General features: G+C 46.5%; 1 protein-coding gene across 3 annotated transcripts in view; it reads left to right on the forward strand.

The window, feature by feature from the left end:
- MACF1 (microtubule actin crosslinking factor 1) overlaps positions 1-15,673 on the forward strand; it is a 1,225,213-nt gene that overhangs the window by 307,741 nt on the left and 901,799 nt on the right. For all 3 annotated transcript variants that reach the window (XM_069223412.1, XM_069223414.1, XM_069223413.1), the window contains one exon: positions 13,224-13,378. In XM_069223412.1, coding sequence (XP_069079513.1) covers positions 13,224-13,378 — 155 coding nt within the window. The remainder of the gene's footprint in view (positions 1-13,223; positions 13,379-15,673) is intronic.

Consider the following 15,673-nt stretch of genomic DNA (forward strand, 5'->3'; position numbering starts at 1 on the left):
TTGCATTTCAAAAACCTCATGCAGGAAACCCAATTTCAAAACAAGGTATAGCCAGATGGATAGTTAAATGCATCCAAATCTGCTACCTTAAAGCTAAACGACAGCTGCCCATTACACCAAGGGCACACTCAACCAGAAAGAAAGGTGCTACCATGGCCTTTCTAGGAAACATCCCAATGCAAGAAATATGTAAGGCAGCCACATGGTCTACGCCTCACACATTCACCAAGCACTACTGTGTAGACGTGTTATCCGCACAACAAGCCACAGTAGGTCAAGCTGTATTAAGGACATTATTTCAGACTACTTCCACTCCTACAGGCTGATCCACCGCTTTTGGGGAAATAACTGCTTACTAGTCTATTGCAGAACATGCGTATCTACAGCGACAGATGCCATCGAACTGAAAATGTCACTTACCCAGTGTACATCTGTTCGTGGCATCAGTCGCAGTAGATTCGCATGTGCCCACCCGCCTCCCCGGGAGCCTGTAGCAGTTTGGAAGTTACCTTCAATTATTTATATATGTATCATCTCAACCTTAAATAGGTGCATACTTAGTCACTCCATTGCATGGGCACTATTACTACAATTCAACTCCTACCTCACCCTCTGCGGGGAAAAACAATCGAAGATGGAGTCGACGCCCATGCGCAATGGAGACAAAAGGAGGAGTCACTCGGTCCCGTGACTCGAAAGACTTCTTCGAAGAAAAACAACTTGTAACACTCCGGCCCAACACCAGATGGCGAGCTATTGCAGAACATGCGAATCTACTGCGACTGATGCCACGAACAGATGTACACTGGGTAAGTGACATTTTCATAATCATGTAGGATGACTTAACACAGTGAATAAACCAATATAGTAGGCAAGGTCCAGACTTTAGAGAGGAACACTTTAGTATATTTCAAAGCTAAAACAAATTATAGTCCAACTGGAATGCAGGGTTCTTAAAAGCATGTAATTCATCTGTATGTTTGTTATTTCAAGTAGGAAATCTCAAAGGCACTGTCAAGACCCACAGGTGAAGAAAGCCAAAATGCAGCCAAAACATCCTCCCAAACATTTATTAAAAAGTTGATAGTGAAACTTTTTCTGAACTGTGACTTTTAGAAGAAAAGCATCAGGAAAGGAACAAAAGTCATTATTTATGTTGGGGACCAGGTCCAACTGTATGGTAGAAACTGGCTTGGGGTGGGTCTCGGTTAGATTGACAAATGGTTTTTCAGTGAGAAGTTCTACCTTTGGGGTTAGTCTTTCACTCAAGGGGGCATTCTCTGATCCTCCTCTGGGCTGGGTTTCAGGGAACTCGAGCAGGGTACATCTGTTGGTTGTCCAGATCTTTGCACTTCTTGTTCAGACTTGAACCCCCAGGACACCAAGTATGACAGGTTTGCTTTTTTAGGTAAATCTTTGTGATGCAACATGAAGTTGAAGAGTCTTAGTTTAGGCCTTAATTGTTTTTTATTTTACGCTTTGCATTTAGTACAAACATTACCAATAGTGACTTGGTGCCCACAATAAAAGCTTTCTCTCCAAGATAAAGGTTTGCCCTGGAGAATCAGCTGCGGACAAACAGTGGTCTTCTTCTAGGACACACTAATAGGGACTGAACACCACAACCAGGTGGGGTTGATGATCTTTGAACCCACAATATACCTGACTAAGAAGAATTATTTCATGTTATTCTGACATATATCTGTAGTTCAAAATTGCCTCCAGTGATCGAAAGCATCAAGCAGGACAAGCTCTTGGGTCAGGGGCTCGTAGTTTTCAAAGTGACCTCTTATGTTCCATGTAGGTCAGTCCAAAACACTCGGCAAGTATCTTAGGGCTCTTAGCTGAGGAAGTATGTGGAACATTATTGTGGATTCCTAGCAATGATTTCAGCCTGGTAATCTGTGTCGTAGTTCTTCTCATAATTAGCTGTCCTGGTTCACGATTCAGCCTTTTTTAAGCCTTTATTTATCATCCAACAAATAACAAACAATAGTGTACATGGTCCACCATAAGCCATTAGTAATTTAAGCACAGTATGAGTAACTATCAAATAACAAGCGAGAAAACATACAGTGCATACATAACATTGAGGACAGTCTCCGCCGTCAACGGATTTTCCCAAATGGGGCGAACCCACTTTATCCATAGTCACTCCTGGTGCCCTTGGATACCGAGTCCCCACTCTCTCTTATGTTAGGCGCCCCCCCACCACTGCCAGGAAACACTCACTCAGTGCTCCCCAGAAGATTCAGCCTTACGTAAGGAATCTCTGTAAAGGCAGTGGTGAAATCACCCTCTAACCATTAAATCTATCTGTTAAGGAGACCCTTTTTCATGTGGGAAAATATTCATCTTGCGGTGCAGAGGAGGCAAGAATATAGGAATGGACAGTGATAAAAAAGGCAGCCTTGCTATTTCACCTAACTCCATGCCCATCGGCCTCATAACAAATGCAAAGCTACGCTTCAAGTTACCTTAGCTAAACTTCCTGCTTCTTGCCTCTGTAACAAAGGCAGCATTAGAGATGGGATATACAAGCTCTAGAAATGCTCCTCTGAAGACAGATGTTTGGCCCATCTGAATAACAAGCATGTTATTGTGACAAAGAAGTCACTGGTACTCTACTTGGTCACTGTTACTCTGTTGGCCTAGCCTTGCTGAAGCCTACCTCTTTACAAGCTTCCAACCTTTGAAGCAGCGTTGGAATGTCGGTGACTGTCTGCACCTCTTCTAAGCATACACAGGCACACTCTGGCTTTAAGGACAATTTTTTGGAGGAGTAAAATGGAAGACATGCACCACATTTGCTACCTTCAATTCCATATTTAATACATCATTCTCATCTACCACCTCTCTAATGATGCCTTAGTATAGTAGTGGGTTTTCAAGAACTATATCCATGCATTCTGTTATGCAGGTTGTAGGAAAGTGCCTCTTTTGACATGATTAGCCCCTCACTTTTTGCCTAGTATTTGATGTGGTTTCAAAAGTTGTTACTGTCCAGGCCCCCTGCTAACCAGCTTCCCTGGGCTAGATCTCATTCCCAAAACTGTTGTGGTGCATTAGCATAATTGGCAACACATTTAGCTTACACTATAAGTCCCTAGTAAATGGTACTTAGGTACCAAGGGCATGGGGTAGTAAGGGTAGCCCCCCGAGGGCAGCAGCACAGATTGTGCCACCCTCAGGGACCATGCATCAAAGTGCACCCAGCACTGCCATTGCAGGCAGAGTGTCCTAGTGCAATTCTAAAATGCAAAACTGACATGGCACACAGCCTGTGTGACCTGTCCACTACACACTGCATGCAATTTAGGTAAGTCTCTCCTCTGGCAGGCCTTTCAGCCCTAAGACAGGGTGCACTATACTGCATGTGTGGGCATAGAAGCATGAGCAATATCCCCCTACTGTGTCCTTGCCAAACCTGGGACATAGTAAGTGAACAGAGCAGCCATTTTACATGCACGTGCTGGGCACTGGTCAGTACGGGTTTTACAGCTATATGATGGCCTCTCTGAACGCTGGGTTGTTTGTTATCAAACAACTCAGAACAATACATCTAAACTGGTACCTATATTGGATTTATTGCAAAATGTACCCAAGGGCCACTTTAGAGGTGACCCCTGAAAAAGCTGGCTAACCCTGCCATGGTTGCTGGCAAGTCACAACCAGCCTGCCACTACCAGACAAAATTCTGGAACCTTGGGGTCAGAACCTGTGCTCTCTGGATTCAAAAAACAAAGCCCTTCCGGGGCAGAAGTGTTATACCTCCTCCCCCCAGAAATGTGCACAGCCATGCCTGCGAGCTTCAAATGGCTTGATGCCCTGCTGCTAGCTGCAGATGACTGCCCCTGTGGCAAGAGCAACAGCAGGAAAATGCACAAAGGATAGGAGGAGTGGATAACCCCGCTTGCACCACACATTCGGTGTCCTTTCTATTTCATTTTCCTTTATCTTGCATGGTAGGAGAATAGCCTATCAGGGATAGGAAAGTGACCTCTGCCCACAGGAAGTGGTCACATAGTGGATGTAGCCACCCTAAGGTAGATGACCCATTGGTTACTACTAGGTACTCCCCTAAATGCCCACTAAATGCAGTATTTAGTGGGCACCCCTAGACCTGCAGATCAGATTCCAAGGACACAAAAAGACCAGCAACAAAAAAAGATCCAAGGCTCGAGAACTGGATTCCTGCTGCACAAAAGAAGGCGGCACCGAACCCTGCCTACTGCAACCAGTACTCGGCAGTTGCCGCTGAGGGGTTGCATGGACATCAGAAGGACTCTACTTAATGCCAGATGACCTCCACCTTTCTGAAAATCTCCCTCCAGAGTGAAGGCATCATGCCCTGCAACAAAAAAGCAAAACACCAGTGAAGTTAGTTCACTGACCGGTCGCTAATCAAGGAACTGGACACAGCAGGCAGACCAAATTCCACCTGACGGACCCAGAGAACAAACCCTGCAAGTGTGCCAAGGTTGGTGGCACCGCAACCTCCAGTGGCTGAACCTTGAAATAGTCAGGGGTACTGGACCCCCAACGTCGGAGACCCAGAAGGAAGGTCCATTCCAGACTCCCAAGGGACCAGGAGCAACCCCAGTCAAAGGACTTCAGGACACATAAGAACCACCCCCCATAGTGGCCCTGCTTACCTGCAATCCACCCACAAAGTGACCTGCCTCCTGCTCCCAAGGGCACCTTTGCGCACAGCTCTTTAGTTCACCTATCTTCTCTGCATCTGGCCTCCCTGGGCCCTGCACTGGAGAACCAGCTGTTCTCTAAGGGTCCCCCACTCCTTGCGACCTCTACACTCCAAGAGGACCCAACGAACTTCTGTTGTCGTTCTCCTGTGCATTGTTTTTCCAAGAGGTCCACCGCAGTGGTCCTGCACCAGCTCCAGAGACTTTTCAGCAGCTGATCCCGCCAAAACTGGGAACCGCCCGACCTTCTCCAGCTGGTCCACATAACTTCTTGACGACCTTAACATAAAAACAAAAGGAGACACTGGTAAACGGACTGCCTGATTTTATATGCATCTTTAAAGCTTTCTCCCATTGATTCCTATGGTGCTTAATTAGTCACAAAAGCAAGACTTTTCTAAACTTTGAAAAATCATAGCTTAAAAAGTACTTACTATAGATTTTGATTCTCTTGGTCTTAAAAAATTTATAACAATCTGAAGTATTTTTGTAAATTGATCTTGAATTATTCCTTTAAATGTGTGTCCACTTTTATTGACACTGTAAGTACAACAAATGCTTAGCACTTCTCCAAGATTGGCCTAAGTGCTCGACCAAGCTACCTTAAAAATTAGAGCACTAGGTGTTCTAGTTTTTACCTCTGCAAACCAAGGTGCGGTTGCTTGAACTTTCTGCACAGTGCACATCATTTTTGTACACTATATAGAGAGACGGCCTCCTTACACATGTGGCCAGTAATATGTACAGTCACAAAACTTAAAGGAACCACTGGTTATTACAGATAAATTCTCTCCTGTTCCCAGCTACAGAGCTTCCTCTGGATGACTTGCATTACTGAGTATATGATAGATGCCTGTTAGGGAGGTGACGTGACTGACCGTAGTACAAATTGTTGTTCTGCCTCCCCTAAATTGTTCTCTTCGATACATTTAGCACACATTGTATAAAACCTGGTAAATAACCTATCTGATAGAGACTTCTAGTTGCAGATTCCTTACCTTTGAATTCTCCCCAGGTGTCAGACTGGACCTGGAAGTTTTTTGTGAGCAGTACCCCTGCGCGCAGTCAGGTGGCGTCGATAGGCTCCGCTTCCTTCGTCTGTTTAGCCTGCGCCAGATATGACACTGCAGTTCCTATACTCATTATCCCGGTGCGCTGACGTCAGTTATTTTCTTTCTGCACCAGTAAGCACCGATCCGAAGAGAGCTACCCATAAGTCATTTTTTGACTGGTCTTTTTCAACTTTTTGTTGAGAGGATTTTGATTATTTTACTCCTGATGCATCGAGGATGTCCTCCAGAAAGACTGACTTCATGCCCTGTGGATCCTGTCATCGTACGATGTCCTTGACAGATCCGCACCTCATGTGTCTTTGGTGTCTGGAGATCGAGCACTACCCAAAGTTGTGCTCTGACTGTTGGGCCATGCTTCAGAGGGCTTTGAGGAAGCGGTACCTGTAGGAAAGTACCCCTTTTTGAGATGGCCAACCCCACTTTTTGCTTGGTAATTGATGCCGTTTTGACTGAAAGTGCACTGGGTTACTGCTAATCAGGTCCCCAGTGCCAGATTTCTTTCCCTAAAACTGTGCATTTGTTCCCCAATTGGCAATACCTTTGCCCCCCCCCCCCCTCTTGGTCTTAAAAAATTTATAACAATCTGAAGTATTTTTGTAAATTGATCTTGAATTATTCCTTTAAATGTGTGTCCACTTTTATTGACACTGTAAGTACAACAAATGCTTAGCACTTCTCCAAGATTGGCCTAAGTGCTCGACCAAGCTACCTTAAAAATTAGAGCACTAGGTGTTCTGGTTTTTACCTCTGCAAACCAAGGTGCGGTTGCTTGAACGTTCTGCACAGTGCACATCATTTTTGTACACTATATAGAGAGACGGCCTCCTTACACATGTGGCCAGTAATATGTACAGTCACAAAACTTAAAGGAACCACTGGTTATTACAGATGAATTCTCTCCTGTTCCCAGCTACAGAGCTTCCTCTGGATGACTTGCATTACTGAGTATATGATAGATGCCTGTTAGGGAGGTGACGTGACTGACCGTAGTACAAATTGTTGTTCTGCCTCCCCTAAATTGTTCTCTTCGATACATTTAGCACACATTGTATAAAACCTGGTAAATAACCTATCTGATAGAGACTTCTAGTTGCAGATTCCTTACCTTTGAATTCCCCAGTGCCAGATTTCTTTCCCTAAAACTGTGCATTTGTTCCCCAATTGGCAATACCTTTGCCCCCCCCCCCCCCCCCCCCCCCCAGTAAGTCCCTAGTAAATGGTACCCCTGGTACCTAGGGCATGGGTACCAAAGAGGGTCCCCAAGGGCTGCAGCATGTATTGTGCCACCCTCAGGGACACCTCACCTAGCACATGCAGACTTCCATTGCAGGTTGTGTGTCTTGGTGCAGCTAAAAGAGAAAACGCAATGTGGTACACAGCCTGTGTACCCTGTCCCCTAATACTGCATGCAATATGTGTAAGTCACTCCTACAGCAGGCCTTACAGCCCTAAGGCAGGATGCATTATATTACATGTGAAGACATATCTGCAATAGCAGATATGCCATGCTGTGTCTTTGATGATTCTTACACATAGTAAGTGAACAGGGAAGCCATTTTAAGTACATGTGCTAGACACTGGACAACACGAAGTGCCCAGCTGCATGATGGCTTCACTGAAAAGAGGTATGCATGGTATCAGACTTGTCATATTAATAAACCCTCACTGATGCTTAGAGGTACCCCCTGAAAACCTACCAACTACCAGTGTGCTGACTAGTTTTAGCCAGCCCGCCACCAGACATGCTTCTGACCCCCAAGTATGAGAGCCTTTGCCCCAGGGCGGACAGGAACAAAGCCTGCTGTGGGAGAGGGGTTCACACACCACATCCAACAGGATGACCTGTAAATCTGCACTCCAAGGCAGGGGGCTTCAAAGAAGCCCACCGCCCTTGATATGGAGTTCTGGTTCCTCTCAAAGAAGAGATGCCGACCCTCCTGCCCCGGGCACATTTGGTACCTGGCCAGGTGGAAAATTAGTAGTCAGAGAAGTGTGCCCACCTCTCAGGCCATCCCCGCCACCTAAGGTGAGCTACCGTAAGGTGAGCCCACTTATTGGTTCAACCTGACTGGCTTCCCAGTCCAAACCTGCAGCCTCTTTTTAATGGACCGATCCCCAAGACTAACATTGAGCACCCGTCTCTGTTCTGCACTCGGCTGCCCCCTGACAACCGGTGTGACCTGTTGGTGTGGCCTTTGACCTTGCCTCATACTCACCTTAAGTCCAGGAGATTGGTTCCGTAAATCTCTGTACTATACTTGTATGCCGTACTTGTTTTCCCTCCATAGAATAACATTGCTTTGTCTGAAAAATGCACTAAATGCCGACTTTTGAAACTCAAAAGTTATTCTATTGCAAAAAGTGCTTGCTTGATCATATTGCTTTTGATGCCTAAACGTATATAAAGATACTTGTTATTTTTGTAAATTAAATGTTGATCTCCTTCTTGAATCATATGCCTCATTTATTGACTGTGTGCCTATGGTAAACGTCTTATATTCCTCTCTGATAAGCCTAAAGCTGCTCGACCACACTACCCCCTTAAAAGAGAACCTTGGGATTGCTAGAGCAAGCCCCGCTCCATACGTAAGGGAACCCCTGGACCTTTTGCTCAATATATCTCTGTTATATCATTTGAAAAGCCAGCTTCCTACAGTTCCTAATGCTGATGGCAGCCCAGTGCTTGACTCAGAAGGTCCCGGGATCGGTCACGGAGTCCTCCTTCATCATCGTCCCACTCCAAGTCCTCACGGTGATCGGTAAGTCGAGGCACAAGATAAAATCCAAAAAGTCAAAGCGTTCCTCAGCTTCTCTTTGTCCGTCGGCTGATGAGATGAAGGAGAGTTGACGCTCCAGGCTCGTTCCACGGACCCTGTGCCTGGAGTGACTCAGCACCTCTCCGAGTTTACGGGAGCCAGAGCGACCCCTGCCCAACTTGGAGAGTTTTACGAGACCATGCACCTCATTTCTGGGCAGCCGAATACTGCAGGAGTGTCTTCGGGCCCAGTGAAGTCGGAAAGGGCCCCTTAGGGTTACCCAGGGATCCATATCTGGACCTGCATTGGTACGACTCCGACCTTCCCCAATGCTTCCGGCGCTGTCTGCACCCACGGGTGGCGCTGCCCACGTTGTCATCGCAGACTCAGACATGAACCTGGATAGGTGTCATGCGACACCGACAGCAGCCTTGCCTCCTAGGCCTGATCCTGAGCCCTTTTCTTATGGGATTAGTTTCAGAGATGAATGGGAGGGGTCGCTGGATCCTTTAGAGTATCTGCTTCACGAGTTTTCTATGGACTGGTGTACAGACTTGGATGAAGCCAGCAGACTGGATACTTCTCCATATACTGGCATGCTTTCTTCCTCTACCATGGCTACGGAGGAGGGAGCTTCTTACTCTATGGTGGTGAGGAGGGTGGCTAGGGAATCTAAAAGTCTGTACTCACTTGGGAAGAAGATCTTTTCTTTAGCCAGCCTTCCCTTGTGGTCCATAAATAGCGCATGCCTTTTGGGCCACGACTCCCAAACACTGAGATACGGTTGCGCAAGTGCTGCCACATGAGGCGCCTCACCTGGCTAAGGACTTCTGGCTTTTCAGGAAATGTCCAAACTTCTGTGATGGACATGCTCTTTGATGTCACCTGTCTCTTTAGAGGCGAGGTAGGCTCTGTGCTCGAGTGCTTCAAGCATTTTTGGTCTACGCCAGGTCCTTGGGCTAGTGCCATGACATACCTGCCAGTTTGCCTCTTGCCCCTTTCTGGCCACAAAAGGGGCCTCCGACTGCGTCCATTTTCATCTATCTGCTCTACTGCGCGTTCTACCCAGCCTCTGCGTGGCCGAGGGATCCACTGTCCTCATTGATCAGGTAGCAAGCAGGCTGGACAGTCCTTTAACACCCCCGCAACCACTCCCTCAATCCCCCCCCTTCAGTAGCCTGTAAACTTTCCTAGTCTTGCTATCCCTCACCATGGGCCAGTTGGTGACAGAATTCGCCATCACCTGCTCCACTGGCAATCCATCACTTGGTGTTGCAGATAGTTTGAAGGGGCTACTCCCTCCTCCTCAAGACTAGCCCTCCATTCGTGCCACCATCCTACGGTTGGATGGCGGAGGATCTTTTGTCCCTTCTCTGCAAGGTTACGGCTGTCTAGACCAGGGGAGCCATAGAGAGGGTTCCGGTGCCAGAAGTAGGTTATGGTTGCTTTCCGCTATTTTCTGGTCCCCAAAAAGGACATGGGCCTCTGCCATATTCTAGACCTTCGCTCCCTCATTCTTTTCCTCAAAAAGGAGAAGTTCAGGACGCTCACTTTAATTCAGGTCCTTTCTGCCCTGGACCCAGGAGGCTGGATGGTAGCGGTGGACTTGCAGGATGCTTATTTTCATATCCCTGCACTGCCTGCCAACAGATAGATATGTTACTTGCAGTTCACAGTAGGCTACAATCACTTTCAGTTCACCATGCTCCCCTTTGTCCTTCAGTCTTCCCCTATCTCGACGACTTCCTGTTGAAGGTGGGCTCACCCCACTGTCATCTTCCACCTCCAGACTGACAGACCTCCTGCATTGGCTGGGGTTCACTATAAACGTGGCAGTCACACCTGACTCCCTCTTAGATGCTTCCTTTCATTGGAGCCATTCTGGACACAGTACAGTTTCGGGCTTATCCTCCCGAGCGGTGGGTTCAGGATATTCAGGCTACGAGACTGATGTTTCGGCCTCTGTCCTGGGTTTCGGTGAGACGGACTCTGAGGCTGCTGGGCCTCATGGCCTCCTGCATCCTGCTGGTGACACATGCCAGATGGCAAATGCGGGCTCTGCAGTGGGACCTAAAGTGGGTGCAGCATCAGGGGAGTCTCTCTGACAAGGTACAGTTCTCGGAGGGAACTGTAAAAGATCTGCATTGGTGGTTAACAAACAGTGACTTGGTCAGAGGCATATCCCTCTCTCTTCCCCAACCAGATCTGACCTTATTGACAGATGCATCCCACCTGAGATGGGGCAGCCATCTGGGAGAGGTGGAGATCAGAGGCATCTGGTTTCTGGCGGAATCCAGACTCCACATCAACCTGTTCGAGCTCTGTGTAATCCAGCTAGCATTTAAAGCATTTCTTCCCTCTATCAAGGGAAAGATGGTGCACATGTTCACGGAAAACACCACTGCCATATGGTACTGCAAGAAGCAGGGAAGGACGGGGTCGTGGACTTTGTCAAGAGGCTCTGCGCCTCTGGACGTGGGTGGAACAACAGGGCATATCCCTGTTGGCTCATCATCTAACGGGATCTCTAAACTCTAGAGTGGATGAACTCTGATACAAATGCCTAGCAGATCACAAATGGCGTCCCCATCTGGAGGTGGTGCATGATCTCTTTCAGCAGTGGGGAGAGCATTGTTTAAATCTATTCGCCTCAGCATAGAACGTGCAATATCAGCAGTTTTGTGCACTGGAGTTTCCAAGGTGGCAATCGCTTGGAGACGCTTTTTGTCTCAAGTGGAACTCAGGCCTCCTGTAGGCTTTCCCCCATACCACTTCTGCCCAGAGTACTCAAGAACAACCAGGCCCAAGTAATCTTTGTGGCTCCGGAGTGGGCACAGAGTGTCTGGTGTTCTGACCTGCTAAGCATGTCCATCGATCCTCCGAGCAGACTGCCCCTTGGGCATGATCTTCTGTCACAGCATGAAGGGAGGGCTTTTCACCTGAACCTGTCAACTCTCTGCCTTCTTGCGTAGAGATTGAGCGGTGACAGTTGACAGCCTTTGACCTTCCTCCTGAAGTCTGTAAGGTAAACTTGGCAGCCAGGTGCCCTTCCATCAAAACGGTATACACCTGTTGGTTAAAAAACTTTGTTGACAAGTCCCTTGACCCCCTTTCTGCCCCTCTCTCTGAGGTCTTGTTGTTTATCGTTTCCTTTGCCTTTCCCTGACTCTGTTAAAGGTTGTTTGTCTGCTGTTTCTGTTTTTTTTTTGGTTACCTAATCAGCCTTCTTTGTTTATGTCCCCTGTTGTAAATAGGGCCTTCAAAGGACTCCCTCATCTCTTTCCTATTTATATGCCCTTATGGGATCTAAATTTGGTTTTGACATTTCTGATGTGCGCTCCTTTCGAGGCTCTCCACAACTGCCCTCTCAAGCTTCTCACTTTGACAACAGCCTTCCTGTGGCTATTACATCTTCCCACAGGGTGAGTGAGCTGCAGGCATTGTCATCTAACCCACCCTACCTTTCCATCTATCCTGACAAAGTGGTGCTTTGTGCTAGGGCCTTCTTTCTGCCAAAAGTTGTTCCGCCCTTTCATGTAGGCCAATCCATCACCTTGCCTACTTTTTACACACTCGCGTCCTTCTAAGGAAGAGGAGATTCTCCACCGCCTGGACCCAAATAGAGCGTTGGTATTCTACCTTGATTGTACCAGACAGTTCCAGTGGATAATCAACTCTTTGTTGGTTGTGTGGGTCCGAATAAAGGTTGGGCAGTGCAGAAGAAAACCATCTCCAGAAGGGTCGTAGTCTGCATTAAAATGTGCTACGTAGTGGCTAAGAAGCAAAACCTTGAGGGTTTGCCTGCCCATTTTACCAGATCTAAAGCTGCAACCAAAGCATTACCATGCAGAGTTCCAATCCTTGACATCTATCAGGTGGCAACATGGGCATCTCTGCACGTGTTTACTAAACACTACTGCCTGGACAGTCAGGTCCGTAGGGATGGGCACTTTGCCCATTCGGTCTTACAGGACTTTCTAGTATGAACTTGGTTCGCAGACATACCTCCAGGGATGGTATTGCTTTGGTATCTATTCAAAGGTAAGGAATTTGCAACTAGAAGTCTATATCGGATGAACCAGTTACTTACCTTCAGTAATGCCTTATCTGGTAGAGACAATGTCTAGTAGCAGATTCCTTACCGACCCACCCATCCTTCCCTCTTTGCTAAATGATTTCTAGGGACAGGGACTCCCATTTCAGGGTCTTAGTTTTGACATACCAGTGGTCAGTGTTCTTCACGGCTCTGCACTTCTAGTGTGGAAAGTCGTGAAACAAAACTGACGTCAGCGTGCCGGTGTGGTGCCTATATAGGAACCGCAAAATAATATCTGGCGGTGACGGCAGACTTCGAGCCGATCAATGCCACCTAGAGGCGTGCAGGGGTACTGCTCACGAACATCTTCCGAATCCAGTCTGACACCTGGGGAGAATTCAAAGGTAAGGAATCTGCAACTAGATATTGTCTCTACCAGATAAGGCATTACCAAAGGTAAGTAACTTGTTCTTCTATGAATTGTGGGAAAACATAGATAATTCTGTTTTTCTTTATTGGCTCACTGGAGATTGGTTCAAACATGTTGTATATAGAACCAGATAAGCTAATTTGCAACACATGGAGCCCTATGACTGTTGTATTCGCTTTGAGGTCAGTGTGCTCATTAATGGACTTGAACATTTGTTTCTTCTAGATCACCATATGTAAGAATGACGAATGTGTCCTGGAAGACAATTCTCAAAGGACAAAATGGAAGGTCATCAGTCCCACAGGGAATGTGGCCATGGTTCCATCTGCCTGTTTCCTGATCCCTCCCCCGAACAGTGAAGCAATTGATCTGGCTAATAGGTAACTCTCTAGCACAGGCCACCAGTCCTGCCCGCTGACCACCTTGCAGTGGTCATCAACATTTTTTTGCTCTTTGTTCTTTCTGCTCGCCTCTTTGTGTATATCCAGTCCGTTGTGTTAGTCAGACAGCCCATATCCCTGTCTGGTATCTGCCCTTTGCTTTGCTGTCTCTACCTCAGACTAGGCTCTGGTTTTCTGCTTTCTTTCAGACTCGCTAACTGAACTTAGTCCTTTCCTCTTTTTCCCCAGTGTTTCTCTCTGCAGTCTGTCTTTTCCTCTTTCCCTCTGCCTGGATTTTCCCTTGTACCCATCAATCTTCCTTTTTGGCTGGATTCTGTCCCATTTTCATGTCTAGCTGCAGTCATTCCTGTTGTTGGTTTATCTTTTTAGACTTTTTTTTTCTTCACAGACCTCTTCTTACCTAGACTCTTTGCTTTCCTCACATCTCCTGGCCCAGTAGTTTCTGTTGTCCAATCATATCCGAGGGTTTAGGCCATCATTTTGCTTCTAGTTGTTTGATGATGGTATGTGCGACTGCTGCATCATCATTTCTATTTTATTAGAGATGGCTCTCAAATCCGTGACAAATCATGGATGTTTCATATACCAAAAGTGTATTTCCTGGTTACCCATTCCTCATGCATTGAGATTTTTCCTTTAAAATCATAATATAAGTGTTGAGCTTGATGGCTTCCTCATAAAATGTGTGTTCATTTTTGTGTAGCACACCAGAACACAATGCTGTTTGACATTTTCGCCAGTTGTGGGCATGTCTGTGTGATGTCATGTTTCTCTAATGGTATCTGGATTTGTGGGATCTTATTTTACTCTTCCAGTTTCATCCTCTTCCTCAAATCCCTTATACTTGTTTCCATGGGGTGTTTGACTTTGGGATATTCCCTGTAACTCATGTATAGTTCTTTTGTTTTCCCATTCTTGCATGTAGCTGTATTTTTCGTGTCTCTGATGTTTGATGTTTTGCTGTATTATAATGTTATGTTTGTAGTATGTGCTGCCATAGATCACATACTTTGCATATTTCTTAGCCATCTGGTGTTGGGCCATAACTTGTGACTCCTTTCTAATCCCACAATGTACCAGGACATTCACTTAGCTTTAGTGAACTCCTGTCGGGTGTGGACGTTACAGTTCGAGCTCTGGGACTGTCAACAACTTCCCCATTCTTTTGGTTTCAGTCCTCGAGTATCCTGATCTATCATCAAAAGATTCATCCACAGGTGGTTCTGTTTCAAACCGCATCAGAGCAGTTCCTTTCCAGGACTCAGGTTGTTTCAAGAAAGACTGATTGGTGAGGCAGGTATGGAGAATATGTCCTTTCAGTTGTGCTCCAATTGCGACCACGCATACCTGTGGTCTGACCACTCTGTGTGTCTTCAGAACACAAGGAGTCCACCTGTTCAGCATGCCAGGTGTTCAAGAATTAAAAGACAGATATTGCAGAAAATATTTCTGGACACTTTACAAGATGTAGCATCAAGACCTCACCGATATACCTGCTGCACTCTGCTCCATTGAAACCTAGATCTACTATGAGGGTAAAGGGCTCTGTGGTATACCGGCAGCACAGAAGGAGCAGAGCCCTGAGGTCTTCTCCTCCAAGGGCTGTTACGTCACTGTAGGACGCTGTCTCTCAATACGGTGCACTAAAAAGAACTACACCGTGCAGAGACTTCATTAGATCCCCAATTGGTTTACAGAGGCAAAACTAGATATTACTTTTTTTTGGTTTTGTTGGGCAGTTTTATACTGAACAAACTCGACCCGAAGGCATTGGAGTGCTCTACGTGAGCACCAGTTACGTTACACAAGGACACATTCATTTTTGGTAGGCATGGTGAGATAAAGTGAGTTGCCCAGAATTACAGAATGTTGAGCCGGTGGCGTGACTCAAATGTGGTTCCCCAGCTCCAAAGTCAGCAGCTGTGGCCGTTACGCCACATCCTCTCCATCGTTCAATGTTGTCTAACGCTCTATTTTGTGGGTGTGTGGGCGAGCAGTTAGACTTTTGTAATCTGATAGCACTTTTGTAGGCATAAATACCTTTCAGTTTAAAAAATCAACACTTAGTGCAATTCTCAGAGTTCTTCAATTTTAACCTATGGAGAAAAACACTGTTCAGCAAACTCAGGGTAACAATAACTTATGAGGCCAATCTCAAGGAGGTAAAGTAAGTACTGGGTACTGATCAGAGCCACACCAGCAGGTTACTCTGGACAGCACTGGGGAGGTCAGGTACAGGGGTGTAGTAAGGCATCGGGTGCCCAATGGTTTCCT

This window comes from Pleurodeles waltl, chromosome 3_1 (assembly GCF_031143425.1).
Source record: "Pleurodeles waltl isolate 20211129_DDA chromosome 3_1, aPleWal1.hap1.20221129, whole genome shotgun sequence".
Lineage (NCBI taxonomy): Eukaryota > Metazoa > Chordata > Amphibia > Caudata > Salamandridae > Pleurodeles > Pleurodeles waltl.